The sequence below is a fragment of the Mya arenaria genome, chromosome 11, assembly GCF_026914265.1.
Source record: "Mya arenaria isolate MELC-2E11 chromosome 11, ASM2691426v1".
In the NCBI taxonomy this organism is placed as follows: Eukaryota; Metazoa; Mollusca; class Bivalvia; order Myida; family Myidae; genus Mya; species Mya arenaria.
Window position 1 is genome coordinate 15,726,099 of NC_069132.1, and position 20,188 is coordinate 15,746,286.

General features: G+C 36.5%; 1 protein-coding gene across 1 annotated transcript in view; it reads left to right on the forward strand.

Annotated features, from left to right (window-relative positions):
• Positions 1 to 619: 619 nt before the first annotated feature.
• LOC128209003 (cysteine-rich motor neuron 1 protein-like) overlaps positions 620 to 20,188 on the forward strand; it is a 52,093-nt gene continuing 32,524 nt past the window's right edge. Inside the window, exon 1 of the mRNA XM_052912796.1 lies at positions 620 to 1,099. Within this exon, the coding sequence (XP_052768756.1) occupies positions 781 to 1,099 (319 nt within the window). The 5' untranslated portion in view covers positions 620 to 780. The remainder of the gene's footprint in view (positions 1,100 to 20,188) is intronic.

The window sequence follows — 20,188 nt, forward strand, 5'->3', positions numbered from 1 at the left end:
TATTAAAATCATATTCTACATGACCATTGTGTCTCTTCTTGACGAGTGTATGTACAGAATATGATAATAAGTACATGGCGTGAGTCTCACACCCCTGCATGTAAAACTGACAAGTTAAAAAGTACGATATTATGCGATCCAATTTTAATGCATTTTGAAAGAACTGGCTTACAACAATTAACCATCATAATAGCATAGTTTTTTTTTGTTTTATTTAAGAGTGCACTATTCATTTCTTTTTTAATATGTTCTTAGTTATAAAATTTCCCATTCTTTTTAAAGTCACTTTTTGCGTGTGTATATAAATAAGACGCTGACAGTTCATCATGTGCGGTTTAATCAATGAACTATGGAGTTTTATGAATGGAATGAGGATTGTAAACGTTCTTTGCAAATCATATCTGCAAACTGACTATATCTTTAAAAGCAAATAGAAAAATGCTTGGTATCAGATACAGTTAAAAAGAATACAATTTAAAAAAGGTACAACTAAAAGCTAACTTGGTTAAAGGCGACTCCCAACGGTTGAAAGCACCGCCCCATGTAATCGCTATTGGTCGACACAGCTTTACTATTTCATTAACAAACGCTGTGGCTATATATTTGCGATAGAGGAACGCGGTACAACGTAGTTTATATATAAAGCTAAAAATTGGATGACAACATAAATAATACTCGGCAGGTTCGGGTTGTGAGATGTGAGAAATATAATACATAATATCTGTCACATGGATTTATAAAATAGTTTATTCAGTTTTAACTCGCGTGAGCGATGCAACAATGAGGACGGCCAAGTCAGGATTTTCCTCGCCCGTGGGGCTGAGTGCTAGTCTGGCGGTTCTGTGCTGTATGCTTGTTCCGGTGGCTCAAGCTTACGATTTGTGCACATGCAACCATCTAACATGTCCGGCCCCCGAACACTGCGCGCACGGAACGGTCCCGGACCAGTGTGGATGTTGTATGGTGTGTGCACGAGGCGTACACGAGCCTTGTGGTGGCGGGCCAGAGGGGCCGGGTGTGTGTGGACTGGGGCTTCAGTGTGTTATCGACGCCCGACCCGGGGACCTCGTCACCGGAAACGAACAAGGCACATGCCAAGGTAAAAATCAGCGCGAATATCCAAATATGTACACTTGTATTCGACTTGTTTTTCTAGGTTTGGTCTTTATGATACATAACGAACATCTTAGGCATCATAAGTTGATGCTTTATGTGAAGACCGAACTAAGTTTAAGGCGTTTAACCTCAAGTTAAGCAAGTGTTATGTTTGTTTTCAACCGTTTGTATCATATATAACTGATTAAGGTAAAGCATTAAACTGCGCAGAAATGTGTCCTTACTTTATCTTCGCGTCCTATTATCGTTGTTGACAGTTCTTTTCACTTGATAGATATTACCGTAACTTGTGCAATAAAGACTCTGTTTTATATCATCTAAGGACTGTGTGTGTACACCAACTTCCTATTTACTGTGTCAGCATCTTTCCGAGTTTTTTTATTTTGAAGATATCTAATTTACGAGACGTTTTTAAGCGCTTCGAACAATATTCTTTGAATTACTGAAAGATGGAAATGCGCGGCAGCTCCGACCTCAAGTTTTGCACGTGTGAACCTGAAGCACGTGGTCAAGGGGAATGTCCGATAATCACCGGCATCGGTCCCTTTTCAGTCATTGGCCCGTGTCTGTTCACTCCTTGCTACAGCTGTAACAATAACTACCCAGATATGTTCCTGCGTAATAATGCATTAATAACACATGTACTGAAGATATTTAATTCTGAACTTCAGCTAGTAGCTATATTCATTATGGTCATTATAAGGTCATTTGTATTTTAAGAGAACAATATCTGTCTTGAAGTCACTTTGGTCAATGACCACACCGTTTAAACCATGTATACTCTTGAATAAATGTTTTGATCCGAACCGGGACCAATGCCAGCCTATCAGCATTTATCTGTCTTTGGTGATTTAGAGTCACTTCACTGTTACAAAACGGCAGTGATAAGTTAATTGAAGGCATTCTTCAAAGCCCCAGCTTAAAAGAAGCGGATCAATTAGTAGATAAAGGTCAGTTTTTTGTATTAACGGTTTTTGATGTTATCTGATATGCAGTTTTTCGGTAATGAACTGTTTGATTAAAGGGCACGTTCTTTAACTACCCTTGCCTGATTCAAGAAATAATCATGTTATCCTGATGTTATAATTAAGTTTTCACGCCAATGTATCCCATTATTTCCTGCTTTATCTGATAATTCCATTATTTTATCGACACATGCAAATTTAGCAATACCTTCCCACAGACTCTCCTACGGATTTCATATACTGTTAAGTCAGAACTGGATTAATTGAATATTTAATTTGATAAAAATAAATGATATAATTAATAGATATGTAAATGAATAATCCAGGACCAATAGCATCCTTCTCTCAGGAATAATTAAAACTGTTACAGAATATTAAAAGGGCCTGTTAGATACATATTAATGATAACCGTAAAATTAATAGCTCTATGTAGCTTCGCGAAAAAACTACGTACACCATTCACGATTGCATTAACTAAAGTTAGGTCTATGAACTGCAGCTATGCTCGGTTATAGCCTATGTGACAACTTCGCTAAAACTGTGAGTGCGAGAGGGGATGTCCCGCCTCCTTCTCCTGTCCCGTATGTCTGGAAAATGTTTCAAATATGGTTGACGGTAATCTATAAAAAAGTGCTTTAGTTATCTCCCTTATATTTAAAACGGCCATGCTTAGCTAAATCTGATTGATTATAAGAAGTACTGATGTACAAGTTATCAATAAATTTATGTAGGTAGAGCTATTGTCGATTAAGATTGATTATCAGTTTCAGTGGTGATTGTAAGTGCAATGACAGTCTCAGTTTGCAGACATAGCGAAAAATCTGAAAAAGTCTCGGTCATCTGGACCAAAGGGGGTTGTCACGGTGCCAGGACTCTATATTAGGGTCAGTTGTGACCAAAACTAGGTCCAGACCCAAAAAAATGTGACCTAGTTTTGGTCACAACTAACCCTAATATAGAGTCCTGGCACCGTGACAATCCCCTTTGATTTGGACCGACGGCCTCTGATATTATGTAGGTCCGAAAGAAAATTTGACGGTCCGACAATTTTTGTTTAAAAACTTGCTTTTTCAAAGCCTTTGTTTATAAGAAATAAAAACGTATTCATTTATTAACCAGTTAAACTTGAACACAAATAACAGTTCACAGAGCTTTATTTGACAAAATATTATTAAACCAGCTTAATTTAAGGTAGCCATTTATTGACACTTGCACTTAATCGGTATGAAAATTCTGATTGGTCGGTTTGTTGGCAATTTGTATTTTTCTGACCGAACCGGTACCGCTTTCGTAATCTAATAACACGTTCCAAAGGATTAGATTATTGTTTGGAACATTTGGAACTATTATTTAAAACATTCCAATGTTAGCGTTTCAAATCATTGCGCGATATATACACAGTAGTAAACATTATTTGGTAATGTATTGCAAAGGGAGGCAAAAGCTGCATGGAGTTTGACTAGTGTGGTACGCATCTGGCATTTATACTACCGGAAAATGACATCGGATTCGTAAACAAATGGTTATTGACAATACCACTGATAAAAACACGATTTTCTGTTAAACAAAATAAATTATTTTTACTTTTAAGCAGTGTTTGATAATCGATAAAGATTAAATCTTCATTATTTTTTACATCTGGCTGTGAAAACTGTCGGTCAGACGGACCAACCCCATCACAAATTTAGTCAGACCGAGTCAAAATTTAATGGTCAGGACCGTTTTTCATGATGTCTGAGTTTGCTTTAATACAATGAAAGCATTCCGGAGGTGGGTAGAGGGTGAAGGGATTAATGTGTTCATCAATCTGTGTAAGCCCAAATAACCCTAGGTACACGGTTGGCATTGGTTCATGATCTTGCCACGCATCCTGTATTGCGACTGCGAGTACAGCACTCATTGTTTCTATTTGTTTGTTTTTTTGTGCATTATCAAGATGCTCGTGTGCATAAAACAACAACAATAACTAGTACACTCATTATTTTTTAAAGGAACTCGCTCATGTTTAGTAAAATGCCCTTTTTTATTAATAGATAAATTTTGGCAAATTGTTAGAATTGTTAAAACTAAAAAAATCTTAGTCTAAGATATCTTAAGCTTGATACCTGAAACTGGAACCCTTCAGCAAATGGCATCAGTATATTTTCAAAGGAATATCTTCTTATTTGAATATCAAGACTTTTGTTTATCCACAAAATCTCATATTAAAGGTAGTACCTATCTTGTTCATTTTGAAAATAACTTTTTGATTATTAATGTTTTCTTATTTCAATAATTCACATCTTAGGTATTGAGTACTTTCACTTAATGTTAGTGTTCAATTTTTGCGATCTACTGATTATCCAAATTCGACTCTAATTACTTATAAAAAGTTGGTGTTTTTCATTGCATTAGTCAGAATTGGTCCATGGTAAATTAATGAACAGAAAATATGAAAAATCCAGTTGATTGTCATTGGCCCACAAGAAAACGAAAACACCAAATAAGAAATGTATTAAATTTGCCAAAATGGATCTGCTTGATTTGTGCTCATTTAGAATCAATAATAACACAAACATATGGCATTGCTTTGAATATTGTTTTTTTTTTCTCATTTATTTTCACATAGAGTAGTAATAACACATTATCTTCATCTTTATATAATATAACCTTCTATGCATCTATGCATTTTCTATCATTATGGTTAAGCTCACACACGCACACACGCACACACACACGCACACACACGCACACACACGCACACACATGCACACACACACACACACACGCACGCACGCACACGCACACGCACACACATGCACACACACACGCACACACGCACGCATGCACACACACACGCACACACACACACACACACGCACACACACACACACACACACACACACACACACACACACACGACAGTGATGTCCCCTACACTTAGATATGCATACAAGTAAAAACTACAATAGAGATTTAATATTTGTTAAATAATTCAACAAATACATACATTACGAAAATAAAAAAATAAAAAAGAATCATTATATGCTTTGAATATTGTTTGTGAGTTATACACCAAAAATACTAATTATGATTATACAGCAGTCGATTTAACACTATTGTACCCAATTGCATAAAACTGGTCCATCTTTCTGTTTACTTAAAATTGTATGTTATAATGTTAAATACATGTATATAGCACTTTAATAAAATAGAATGCATGACATTGTGTCTGTCAGCACAACCTGATAGTTCAATAGGATGGTCACTAAGAGCACATAATATAAATGTGTGTTCAGGCTCTTTAAAGCTACACTCTCACAGATTGACAGTTATGACATTTCCTTAGTTTTTATCTCAGAATCAGCTGATTTAGGTATCAATGCCTTCATTTCAGTCATATTAGATAGTTCACAATAGAACAAATCTCAATTGTTTGGAAAAATGCCGAAAAAATTATTTTTCTTAAAGCGTTAGTAACGCTTAAGGCCATTAAATAGCAATTTTGAATGTAAAAAGAAATAAATGTGATCTGTTCTTTTGTCAGCAGTCTTGTATCACTAGTTTCAGACATTTATGCAAAATTTGGCTCATTCCAAGATTAAAAAAAAATGAAGTTGTCAAAATGGTCAATACTTGAGAGTGCAGGTTTAATAGACAAGTTTATACTTTTTTGTAGCCTTAAAATAACATGTTATTATAAGTACATCAAAGTGTATACAGTTTCTTTCTCGGTAGACCTTGTATATCATTTCATTTGTTATTTTCATCATATGAGTAACATTTATCTAACATCATGATTTAATATTCACCAGAGCAGATAATACTTTCTGCCACTTGATGCAGTTTTATTGCATAGTTTGGTAATGATAAATTACTTCAAATTATGTATTTTATTGAGTATAAAATATTTTATGACATACATTGTCTCTGCACCGGGATGCCAAAAATGAAAATTAAAGTCACAATATAGCCATGAACACAATTTTTTCTTGTTTTTTGTTTACATCTTGCGAGATTGTTATAGTCCAAGTTATCAATATTTAATGTAAGCAGTCGTTTCTTTTTTTCCCCAAAATTTCTTGAAATATAATGGTCTTTTGACAAAAATTAGCTGTATTTTGTTATGAGTGTAAAATAAGGATTTGATCATATCTCGGATGTCTTAAACATATCTACATGGGCAAATTATTACATGCATATGATACTAGGCTTCCATCACAGTTGTGAGTCAACACTGACATTGCATCTTTTACCTTTTTTATTTGTGTAGCATTTTTTAATTCTTCATATGTAAAGGATCAATATTTCATAGAAATTCAATCCGATTATGAATTCAGCACACCCACTCTGACTGTGTGACTGCTCCATTTGAAATATTTGGATAGCCAGACATCAGTTCCTAAGGTTCGGTTTCCAAGTGAACCATGTAATCAAGTATTTCACACAAGACTTGCTAAAAGTTAGGAGCTTATTAAATATTCCATTCAGTTAGGCTATCAATTTCAAGGATCATGCACATATCTATATACATATTTATAAGGAAGAGCTCATGTATCAAGATAATGGAATTAATATACCATACACTTATAAACATCAATATTTATTGTAACGCTATATTGTGTTCTTATCTTTGAAGTAACTGCCATGCACAATTATATTTTTGAAATAAAAATGTAAAAGAACTGTATGTTAACTAAACATTCATATTCTTATAACAAAAACCTCAATCATCTTATGCAAATCCAGGCTCATTTTTATGCACTATTGATGTAGGGGAGGGGGGGGGGCACATTAGGGGAAAATCAGGCAGCAGTTGATAGACCTATGGAGACATCAGTCCAAGCCTCTTAGACTCTTCTTGAAATCACATCACAGAAAATAGACTTTGCTGGGTTTATTGATCTGATCTTTTTCATGCCTGGAACATCTCCTACCCCAAGGAATTTGTAAAAAAATCCTGCCTTAGGGGTAGGTATTAGACAAAGGAAGTGCTGATTGTCTAAATCTGTCTGGTTTGCTCCTCTCACTCTTTAAAGCTGCACTCTCACAGATTGAACGCTTTGACAACATTTTTATTTTTTGTCTTGTAACGAGCCATTTTTTGTGAAAATCCATGGAAACTACATAAAGAAGACTGCTGACAAAAAATTAGATGCCAGAATTTTGTATTTAAGTTCAAAAATTGATGTTTTATGCATTTTTCTTAAACCGATAGTAACGGTTTAGGCCATAAAACATTAACTTTCAAATGGAAATATGAAAATCTACGATCTGATTTTTTGTCAGCAATCTTATATTATTGGTTTGCAGATATTTACGCAAAAATTTGCTCTTTCCAAGATTTTTTTTTAAAAAAGTTGTAAAAATGGTAAATTTGTGAGAGTGCAGCTTTAAAACTTCTAAAATTCAACTTAAATTACTTTGCTGTTGATCACTTTTTACAAAGTCATATAAATCTAATTTTACAGTTGTTTCTCTGCCAGATAATTATTTTAGTAGTTTAGTGCAAAATTAAAATAAACCAATGATAGAATGGAAAAACTGTGTCTGTCTGCACCTGGAACAAACTAAAATAATTTACAAGGGAAGAGTGTTGTTGTTTATTTCAGTAATTATACAGCTGCACCCTGGGTGCATTTTACATGCATTCCAAGGGCAGGGTGGGCATGCCTGAAGTTACACTGCCTGCCACATAGGTGGGATACCTCCTGTCCCTGAAGATCCTTCAGGAATGCTCCCCATCATACCCTTCAACTGATATTGTAGGCAAGAACTGACATAGTCTTTGTCAAGAATGTTATCTTGCACTGTGATGCAAAGAAACATCTCTGTTAACTTTGTTTCAGAAGAAAAGAGGGACATTATTACAATATCTTTATTGTATAATCTCCTTTCCTCAGTAGCTTTTACTGTGAAAAATCTGTTTAGTTTGTGTTTGTGATACTTTGAGATAGCTATTTCCATGTAATACTGTTTTCTTCATCTGTTATTATTTGTTATCATTGTCAGTGAGGTTCTGCAAGAGCTGCTTTTTGTCTTTGATGAGAAAACAATGATGATTAATCTTTTTTACGTATCTCATATTGTAATTAAAAGAAACCCAATTCTGGCTGAGATTCCTGAGTAGTGAAGCTGTCTGGTATTTGAGACATGTGAAGCTGTATCTATTTGTTTGTTGACAGAAGATTTCATTGAGCTGGCTAACACTTGTGGATTATACAGGTTGTGGTGCTTGCCAAGCTAGGTAATGCTGCTGTAAAAACCCGTGTCCCAGTATATCTGTAGTGTTTGGCACCAGTATGTGGCAGTCTCACATGCACCAGGCACGTTGGTTGTACGACCACAGCACCTTCTGGCTTCTACCACAGCCCACTTCCAGACTGCACCGATAAAACTGTCAAAACAAACGTATTTCATTTCATTAGTGAGGATTTTGTTTTGTTTCTTAGCTAATTGTTTTACTGATAGGCACCATGCACTGGTTTGGTGTGTATGCTGTTTGTAGACCAAATTGCTGTGCCAATATGTCTACCTTCCTTGTTATAAATCAATATTAATGTGAATTGCTTGTTACATTATGTATGTAAAACTTGATGAGCATTTTGACAGTATTTCAATGACCATAATACATTTATGGGTCTAAAATAGTATACATTACATTCATTCTTGCAACCTTCAGTACTCTTGTCATATAATAAGGGTCTCAAACTGGGACCCTTTAATACTCTTGCCACATTCAAGGTCTTCTACGTTTTTTTAACTGGATTTCTTCAGTACTCTTGCCACATTCAAGGTCTTCTACGTTTTTTTAACTGGATTTCTTCAGTACTCTTGCCACATTCAGAGTCTGAAACTTGACTCCTTTAATATACTTGCCACATTATAGGTCTGTGACAGACTTGCACCACCCTTAAGTACTTTTCCCCCTTCAGGGTCTGTGACATGTACACTTGCATCCTTCAATATTTTTGCCATACTCAGCGTATGTGACACACTTACTTTCTTCAGAACTCTCACCACATTTAGGGTCTGTGACACACTTGCATACTTCAGTACTCTAGCCACACTCAGGGTATGTGACACACTTACTTTATTCAGAACTCTCACCGCATTTAGGGTCTGTGACACATTTGCATCCTTCGGTACTCTAGCCACACTCAGGGTATGTGACACACTTGCATCCTTCAGTACTCTAGCCACACTCAGGGTATGTGACACACTTGCATCCTTCAATACTTTAGCCACACTCAAGGTATGTGACACACTTGTATCCTTCAGTACTCTAACCACACTCAGGGTATGTGACACACTTGCATCCTTCAATACTTTAGCCACACTCAGGTTTTGTGAAACACTTACTTTCTTCAGAACTCTCACCACATTTAGGGTATGTGACACACTTACTTTCTTCAGAACTCTCACCACATTTAGGGTCTGTGACACACTTGCATCCTTCAGTACTCTAGCCACACTCAGGGTATGTGACACACTTACTTTATTCAGAACTCTCACCGCATTTAGGGTCTGTGACACATTTGCATCCTTCGGTACTCTAGCCACACTCAGGGTATGTGACACACTTGCATCCTTCAGTACTCTAGCCACACTCAGGGTATGTGACACACTTACTTTCTTCAGAACTCTCACCACATTTAGGGTATGTGACACACTTACTTTCTTCAGAACTCTCACCGCATTTAGGGTCTGTGACACACTTGCATCCTTCAGTACTCTAGCCACACTCAGGGTATGTGACACACTTACTTTATTCAGAACTCTCACCGCATTTAGGGTCTGTGACACATTTGCATCCTTCGGTACTCTAGCCACACTCAGGGTATGTGACACACTTGCATCCTTCAGTACTCTAGCCACACTCAGGATCTGTGACACACTTGCATCCTTCAATACTTTAGCCACACTCAAGGTATGTGACACACTTGTATCCTTCAGTACTCTAGCCACACTCAGGGTTTGTGACACACTTGCATCCTTTAGTACTTTAGCCACACTCAGGGTCTACTTCAGTACTCTAGCCACACTCAGGGTCTGTGACCACTTGCATCCTTCAGTACTCTAGCCACACTCAAGGTCTGTGACACACTTGCATCCTTCAGTACTCTTGCCACACTCAGGGTATGTGACTCACTTGCATCCTTCAGTACTCAAGCCACTCTCCAGGCATGTGACTCACTTGCATCCTTCAGTACTCTAGCCACACTCAGGGTATGTGACACACTTACTTTCTCCAGTATTCTAGCCACACTCAGGGTATATGACACACTTGCATCCTTCAGTACTCTAGCCACTCTCAAGGTCTGTGACTCACTTGCATCCTTCAGTACTCTAGCCACACTCAAGGTCTGTGACACACTTGCATCCTTCAGTTCTCTAGCCACACTTCGGGTATGTGACTCACTTGCATCCTTCAGTACTCTAGCAACAATCATGGTATGTAACACACTTGCATCCTTCAGTACTCTAGCCACACTCAGGGTCTGTGACACACTTGCATCCTTCAGTACTCTAGCCACACTCAAGGTCTGTGACTCACTTGCATCCTTCAGTACTCTAGCCACACTTCGGGTATGTAACTCACTTGCATCCTTCAGTACTCTAGCCACTCTTCGGGTATGTAACTCACTTGCATCCTTCAGTACTCTAGCCACACTTCGGGTATGTGACTCACTTGCATCCTTCAGTACTCTAGCCACACTTCGGGTATGTAACTCACTTGCATCCTTCAGTACTCTAGCCACACTTCGGGTATGTAACTCACTTGCATCCTTCAGTACTCTAGCCACACTTCGGGTATGTAACTCACTTGCATCCTTCAGTACTCTAGCCACTCTCAAGGTCTGTGACTCACTTGCATCCTTCAGTACTCTAGCCACACTCAAGGTCTGTGACACACTTGCATCCTTCAGTTCTCTAGCCACACTTCGGGTATGTGACTCACTTGCATCCTTCAGTACTCTAGCAACACTCAAGGTCTGTGACACACTTGCATCCTTCAGTACTCTAGCCACACTCAGGGTATGTGACTCACTTGCATCCTTCAGTACTCTAGCAACACTCAGGGTATGTGACACACTTGCATCCTTCAGTACTCTAGCCACACTCAGGGTATGTGACTCACTTGCATCCTTCAGTACTCTAGCCACACTCAGGGTATGAGACACACTTGCATCCTTCAGTACTCTAGCCACACTCAGGGTATGTGACTCACTTGCATCCTTCAGTACTCTAGCCACACTCAGGGTATAAGACACACTTGCATCCTTCAGTACTCTAGCCACACTCAGGGTATGAGACATACTTGCATCCTTCAGTACTCTAGCCACACTCAGGGTATGTGACTCACTTGCATCCTTCAGTACTCTAGCCACACTCAGGGTATGTGACTCACTTGCATCCTTCAGTACTCTAGCCACACTCAGGGTATGTGACTCACTTGCATCCTTCAGTACTCTAGCCACACTCAGGGTATAAGACACACTTGCATCCTTCAGTACTCTAGCCACACTCAGGGTATGTGACTCACTTGCATCCTTCAGTACTCTAGCCACACTCAGGGTATAAGACACACTTGCATCCTTCAGTACTCTAGCCACACTCAGGGTATAAGACACACTTGCATCCTTCAGTACTCTAGCCACACTCAGGGTATGTGACTCACTTGCATCCTTCAGTACTCTAGCCACACTCAGGGTATAAGACACACTTGCATCCTTCAGTACTCTAGCCACACTCGGGGTATGTGACTTACTTGCATCCTTCAGTACTCTAGCCACACTCAGGGTATGTGACACACTTGCATCCTTCAGTACTCTAGCCACACTCAGGGTATGTGACTCACTTGCATCCTCCGTACTCTAGCCACACTCAGTGTATATGACACACTTGCATCCTTCAGTACTCTAGCCACACTCAGGGTATGAGACACACTTGCATCCTTCAGTACTCTAGCCACACTCAGTGTATATGACACACTTGCATCCTTCAGTACTCTAGCCACACTCAGGGTATGAGACACACTTGCATCCTATAGTGTTTTAGCCATACTTCAATAGCAAGACTACTAGACATATCCATTAAAATATTCTAAAAGGTAGACTTTTTCTCATAATAGAATAAATTATCAATTGATGGAGGGTTTGTTAGCCATTGATGGCAATTCTTGACCAGTCCATTTTCATAAACTCTAAATCATCCATACCTTTAAATACCCCTTAAGTAAGGCATATTTATTCATCATTTCAATCCTGGTATTTTCTTTCATGCCAAGAACATTTGTTATTTTGTTTCAGGGTTTGATGCAAAGTACCAAAAACATATTCTATTACCAAATTTTTTAGGCTCATTCATCAATTTCAAATTACATGATAGGCCGGAAATCTCTTGCAGTTTAAATAACATGTTTGTTTAAAAAAGATTGATTATCATAGCATTGTTTTGCCTTTTATGGAATGGTGAGGGATTGAAGGTGTTCTACTGAACAAGTAGTTCCACTGATTGCCTTCACTGTTTATGGCCATTAATATCTACTTAAAATACCAAAGGGTAGCCGAGATCAGCACCTGTATTGTTGACTGGGTATTGGGTTCTCTCTCTAAATTGAACCCTTACTTGTTGACAAACATTAGCGGCCATGCTATAATGGTTTAATTGTGTAATAGAATCCTATAATATTGCTGCTGCTTCGGATTAAAATACTTCATTACTCTCATCTGTAATTCTTTTGGTTGAATTTAGGACCTGTTTATTGCCCATGTTAACAATTTAATACCTTTCTTGCTATGTGGTGAACAAAAGGTGAAAAGAGCACTTGGGATCAGCCATTCAATCTGTCTGTCCGCTAATGATGTTTTATACGATTATTTGGCATTTTTCACTGCGTCAGATAATTTAATGTGTCAATGTTATGACCAGTTTTGGTAAAGGAGACTTTGATGAAAATTTTCATGACAATTTTATTCTAACCAAGCTTATAATGACGAAATAGTGGCTCTTTTATGGATTTGATTGCACATTGTACAATGTTCATAAACTGGTTGTTGGCTTCTTGAGAGACATTGAAACAAAGACTGATGGAAACATTGTGGAAAACAGGGAAAACTGTTACTGTATATATTACCCATGTTATACACTTTCGCATGAGCAAAGTTACGATTTAAAGTTGTATTGCTTGTAATGAAAGCATGATCTATTTGCCTTGGTCTTGTTCAAAACAACACTGTTGGTTGTTAACATAATAAGGATTGACAGGACATGCACATTTCTGCAGTGTTGCAGCACAACATGGGAACATGTTATTTGTTCAGCATTTTCTACTGACTTACATGTTTTCATTTTTCAGTTGTTTCCAGCTGAACAATTTACTTACAGAAAAACAGTTCATTCATTGTTGTCTGAGTAGGATGAAAGCAATTTGTAATGTTCACTTGTTTTCCAAAGAGTACCATAATAGCCAAAAGATCTGTATGCAAAACAAAAGTTACTTTATCATTTGCATTGAATGGTTCAACTATCAATAGCTAGACAAAATAAGTTCATATCACACAATCTTTTGGACTTGATTAGAAAATATAGTTGAGATCAATAGCATGGTTTGTCTGGATTGCCTCCAGGCAAGGAATGCACTTGCACGATCTCCATGTTTGTTGCACAATAAACATCTGGTCTTCCTTTATCAGCTTGATGTGCGCCACAAATTGTTTATCTCCATTGCATTTTTGTTTTAAAGTGTTATCATTATCAATGAATTTGGTATTGTTTGAAATTTTGATACCCTTGTATATAATTTAAAAAACAGTGTAATTAATGGTATTTTTTTTTACCAGTAAAAAACATTTGCCCATAATGATTGTAAACTTTTGAAAACCTTGCATCCATTCTTCACACGGTTTCAATATCTGAAGAACATTTAGGCCCAGGGACCACCAACATGGTAGGCTGGTTGGTCATTACCAGCAGATGAATTTTGTGGTCAGTGGGTCAATGGTCATGGTTGCGGTGACCTTAACCTGAAAATCTGTTTCCGGTTAATAACCGAAAAACACTTAGGCCCAGGGACCTCAAACTTAGTTTGCAGGTTGGTCATGACCAACAACAGATAAACCCAATGGGGTCAATGGGTCAAAAGTCAAGGTCGTGGTGACCGTATGTAGTATTTTTATTTCAATATAGACCCCATTTTAGGAAGGTTTTTATAGGATACAAAAAAGGCAAACAATTACACATCCATGTCAGATATCGTTTGAGTTCAAGTTGGGATTTTTACTCATTACCTTTATATGATCTTAAATACAAATTGTGACCCTTTATTGACTTAAAAATATTAACAAACTTCATGGGAAGGAAGGATAAGTCACCTTGAAAATATGTTAGATACTGAAGACTATATATACAAACGGGTCAAAATACTAATGGCTATCAGTCCAAGGAGTCCATCCGGGGGCATTTGTCACATTTCTGTGACATCTCTTGTTATTTTTGTTATCAGTGCTATAAATTTAAGGCAGCCGTCAGGAGCAGTGCCATATTTTTTGCATGAATGATGCTCAGGATGAACATTTTCAACCAAGCCCAACAGTATTAAACAAAGATTGATAGAACCCTTGTGACCTTGAAGCAGGCTTTGAAGGCAATCCACCAGCTGTCCAGAGCTATTAATGTACTGCATATAATACCTGGGTGATTAAAACACCAGCATCAAACACACCTGGCACACTGGAGCAATACTGAACTGTCAGGACAGTCATGTTTTCTGGCCACTTGTCAACACAGATATTGCCAGTTATTTATGTGCTGTATACTTTGTTCGAAATATATTTGGGCAAGTTCCTTTCAATCCCTTCTATTAAATCTACTATTTATTTCTTCATAAATATAATCAGAATGTACTCTCTGTTTCAATTTTTTTTTATCAAAAAATAATTCATATAAAATTATGAAGTTACTTTAAGGCAATTTTTTTCTGAGGTTCATGTTCCTTCAATGTCTTATGAAAACACTTTGTGGTTCATGATCATAATTGCAGCGTTCATCGTGAGGCCCTGATAAAATATATTTGTAGTTTAACTTGTTAATCCATTGATTAATAAAAAGATAAGTGGATAAATGAAAAATGAGGGCATCAAAACTTTGCTTTGTGTTTTCTTTTAACAACCATTATCCATTAGGATGCCCTAATTTCTTGAAATACAGCCACTATCCATTAGAATGCCCTACTTTCTCGTAACCACAGGGATAAGTTGTCTCAAATCTTTTTTAATAAAAGCCAAGTGACTGCAGGCTAAACCTCATTTGTTCAAAGTTCATGACAAACAAACATCCTGACATTTTGAGTGTAGATGAATATATGTTTTGTTTGTAAAGTCATTGACCAGTGGAGCATTGAACCTAAACCTGGCTTGAACATGGGGAGGAGGGTTGGTCATGGGCTGAATGTTGTGGAAGAACTCGACCTTTCTATGCCTGAGAAGGGCATCCTTGGGTGACATTCCTTAATACAACAAGAACTGTGATTGTTTAAGAACTCTGTTCTTGGATCATGATTACAGACCTGGAGATAAATTGTGATCTGACCATTGACAATGTATTCAGGTTAGATTCAGGTTTACAGTGTTAGGGTGTGCCCCCCCCTGCCCCCCCCCCCACTCAACATTACTCTACTTGACAACTTTTTGGGTAAAATGTTCAAAAGCACCCTTGGTCAGATATAGGAGAGCTACAGAGCATAGAAAGTGAAGTTTGACTCAGTAAAGATTGTTGGCCCACTTCCCAAATGTTTTGTTTTACAAGTCAGTACATATTTGAAGAAAAAGTGACATGTTTGAGGAACATCCACTTTGTTGTTTGTCTTAGTGAGTGTTTTATATCCCAGTGATGTTTGTTCTTACCACTGTAATACTGTTGAGGCTGGTGGCCATGTTTGTGCAATATCCCTGTAAAACTGGCCTGCAGGCTGGCCTTAAACTGATTTATAATGCTGCAGCAGCTTTTGAAAGCAATGTAAAAGAGTAGACAGAAATATTTGATGGTTCTTCAGAGTGGGAGTCTTATGAGTTATCTGATTGAACAATTCGATTTAACTACATCAACACTGTTAACTTACTTAAATAATTTTAGGGTGCAGAATAACTGGTCTGGTCTGTTATGTGAGTGTGTGTGGCAGGACCAGACAATGACATGCTTTTTAATATCGCAAGAACACACAGAAGTTCACCATGGCCATTTATTGACATAAATTCTGAAAACACTTGTGAGACTATAATAGGCATTCAAGTGTTTTAAAGTGGCAGGGTCTACCTGATCGCTGAAGTAATGTGACAGGGTCTACCTGATGGCTGAAGTAATGTGACAGGGTGTTTGTTAGTGTTTTATCCTGTGAGTGGCCTGTTATAAAGTTTACCACCCGCTTGATCTCTCTCATCTGATTACCAGCTCATAATTAAATTAAAATTAATATCACTGGTATATTGACATTATCAGGCCATCTCGGATTGTGTACATTCCTATACCTATCAGCTAACAAAAAACTCCTGAAAAGATACTTGAAAAAAGGTGTGATTACCAATTTAAGGTAATGTATCCTATAACTTAATATGGACATACAGTGAATAATGGATGAATAATTGATAATTGACACATGGGATGTCATAAATTGATAGCTGTCACTGTGAAGGTGGCCATATCTGAGCCTTCTGGTATGAGTTGTATTGTGCTTACAGTCTGTAGGAGACAAAAGAATATGAATTGATTGTCTCCCACTCTTTTTAATTTTTACATATTACACCACCCAAGTAGGATCAGATAAAGTGACATCTTGGTATGGTGAGAATATAACTTTATGGGACACAGAATGAAGGCTTTGACTGACTTGTAAGCATAATACTGTGCAGTACATATACAGTCATAGGTAGCGATGGTCAAGTAACTTTCATAAACCATCTCAAACACTGTTTCAATGGGTCCCGGGGTTAAGTGTCTGCTCAAACATGCGTTGTTTAATACCTTAAAAATGCTTGATTTTTTAATCGTATATAATTTTGTCAAATTAAGAAATTTAAATTGTGTAAAAAACAGGTTGGGTTTTTTCGCCTTCATTCTAAAATCTCTATTAATTTTGATTTTATTTAATATGCACTCTAAAAAATTAATTTTATTGAAGATATTATAGTGGTATTGTTCTCAGTTGTTTTCGTCTGTATTCTGAGGTATGAATAGAATAAATCATTATAGAAGTAGGAGGCTATTGAATTGTTTGAAAATTTAGTATCAAGATTTGACCTTAGAGGGTCACCACTTTTTAACATTCTGGACCCTCAATCCACTGAGAACCAAAATTTAATGTTAAATAATTTAATAGAATTGGGAGTTTTTTTTGGATGGGTTTAAATTAGATTCAGATTGTATAAATTCATATGGGGTGAATTAGGCTAAATATTGGAGTGGAATGGGATTTGAGTTTTTAATGGTATTTGATTTGAAACTGAGAACAAATGACACTTGAACCAGGATATTTCCACCATATCTCTTGTGTCTTCATCAAGTTTGACTATATAACAATGTTATTAAACTATTCACTGGCCTCTTGGATTTTTGTGACCATTTTTTGATATTAGTATCCCGAACAATATTTGAAGGCCATAAGCATATTATAGAGAATATTTATGATCCATTATACCTGAGTATGTGATCCATAAAAAATACGCCTTATTAACTGATGTAATGAGACAGATAAATTGGAAATTAAGAGGAACTTTTAAAAGTACCGGGTATATATCATGCATTTAATAGTCTAATAAAGATTTCCAGTGAAGCATTATTTATATTGCAAATACTTCTAAAACAATAAAATTCAATTTTGCATATCAGATATGAGTTATTATTTTGATTAAGCATAACATTATACTGAAATAACCATTAATTAAAAATTCATTGAGATAAGATTTTCGGATCATTTGAAATATGACAATCCATAATGAAGTTATATAGATCATTCTATATGTCATTATAACTGCGGCCTCAATGATCAATTGTTCCATCACACATTTAATAAATTCTTAATTTCAATTTAATCTCGCTTAAGTGATTTTATAGCCCATTGTAGCAAAGCAGGTTGTTCATTATTATTTTATTCACACCCAAACCATGATATATATATTATAAGTTACAGGGTCAGTAGGTGACCCGATATGGGATACACGGGGTAAAGGAAACCATATCGGGTGAGAGCGAAGCTCGAACTTGAATATGGTTTCCTGTGCCCCGTATATCCCATATTGTGTCACCTACTGACCATTTAAAGTATACATCACATCGACAACCTGTTGACATGTTTAAATGTTTCCTTTATTTATCGGAATCTGATAATAGACGACATTTTAGTACGATATAAATTTGGTGACCCAATATGGAAAAATATTGGGTCACTGCTTGACGTTTATATTGTATAACACATAAGGAGTTATGACATTATTGTTTGTTTCAATATTGCGCTCTGATTGGATTATTGTGATGTCATTTAATCAATGATATAGGACATTACAAAAATAGCTATTCTTTTATACAAACATATGTTGTCGGTTACATTTCTTTCATAAAAACACATTATAGGGCAAGCGAGCTAATGACCATTCTCTATAAAAGCACGCTTCATGGAATATGCCCATGTGCCTTACTGTGTTCATACAGCATGAACGCAAGACAAAAGATGACCAATCCTTAAATAAAATAAATCAAATTTTTTTTTAATATACTTAATAAGGTTAATGGAAAAAAAAAATCCAATAGACCATGCAAGCCCTCAAGTAGAGCAAACTGTTTAATAGAACCAAAATAAGAATGTACTAATTAACATTGGCTGTTTTATGATACTTAGTGGCTATTTTATGATACTTAGAATAAAGCAGCCAATAATATCATGTAAATTTATAACTTATAATTGCATAATATTGTTAGTCATAATGCAGATTATGTAAATAAAGTTGAATCATAAATTGAATCATAGCTTCCCTCAGTTAGTCATATATGGGAATCTCTTTTGAAATTTCATTTCTTAATGTACATTTCGTATTATTAGTAATTAAGGAATTGCATTCACTACCATCAAGGATGGTTGGTCCTAAGTTGGGTGTTATTGTTCATAGCTTCAAACAAGCCATTCAAAGTCAAGTTCTTTATGGACTGTATTTTTTTTAAATTTATGGTCTGTGTTTCGGTTATGAGCGTAGAAGACAAATCAATTCATTTGTTTGGCCAATACATCATACTTAATAATACTAAATGATCTAATATCGTTAGTAATAAATGTCATAATCTACCCTTTTTTCACTAGATCTGTTTTCAAAGAAAATTTTAAGAGTTTAAAATTGAAATAGCCTATGTAATTTGAGTTTCTATGTGTACAAAACCAAAACTCCGGCTTGAATTATGCTCAAGTTATGACCCTTGACTAACACCAGTATCTTGCAAGCACTATCCTCCCCTTCTGGTGCTCTTGTCTGCACTGTTCAGTAGCATGTACATTATGGTATATGACATAGAAGAGATTCTTGTTTGATGTTTTATTGTTTTATCGCTATGTGTCCCTGACCTAGTCAAGTAAGGACACTTGTTGTCTCGCACCTTCTACACCGGCCACTGACAGCACTTACATACATCTTTCCTTGTTGATTGAAGTTGCCACTTGCTGTACATTTATCTGTCACCAAAAAAACTGTTTTTGCTGTGTCAAGACCAATAAACTATGGTGATATGGCAGGCAATGAAACTGTTTATAGCCTTATGATTGATACTAATTGCTACTAATTGATGTACATTAATTTTATCACCTTTCGTTAGAAGATTTAACGATTGAAATTTTGTTATTTGTCTGCTAAAACTAGTTTTGGTACTATGTGCAGTTTTTGTGGCAATTTTCATTCATCTTAAATATATATATGATGAAATTAAAGTTGAGTAACAGCAGGTGATAATGTTCATCAGGACTTCAGAACTTGTTTGTCCCTCTTTATAATACTTGTTTAGTTCTATTATTTAGTTTGACGAGGCATATGTTATTATTTGTTACTATTCTGTCTAAAAGGCCTGTGCATCTATATTGCTGTCAGCTGTAA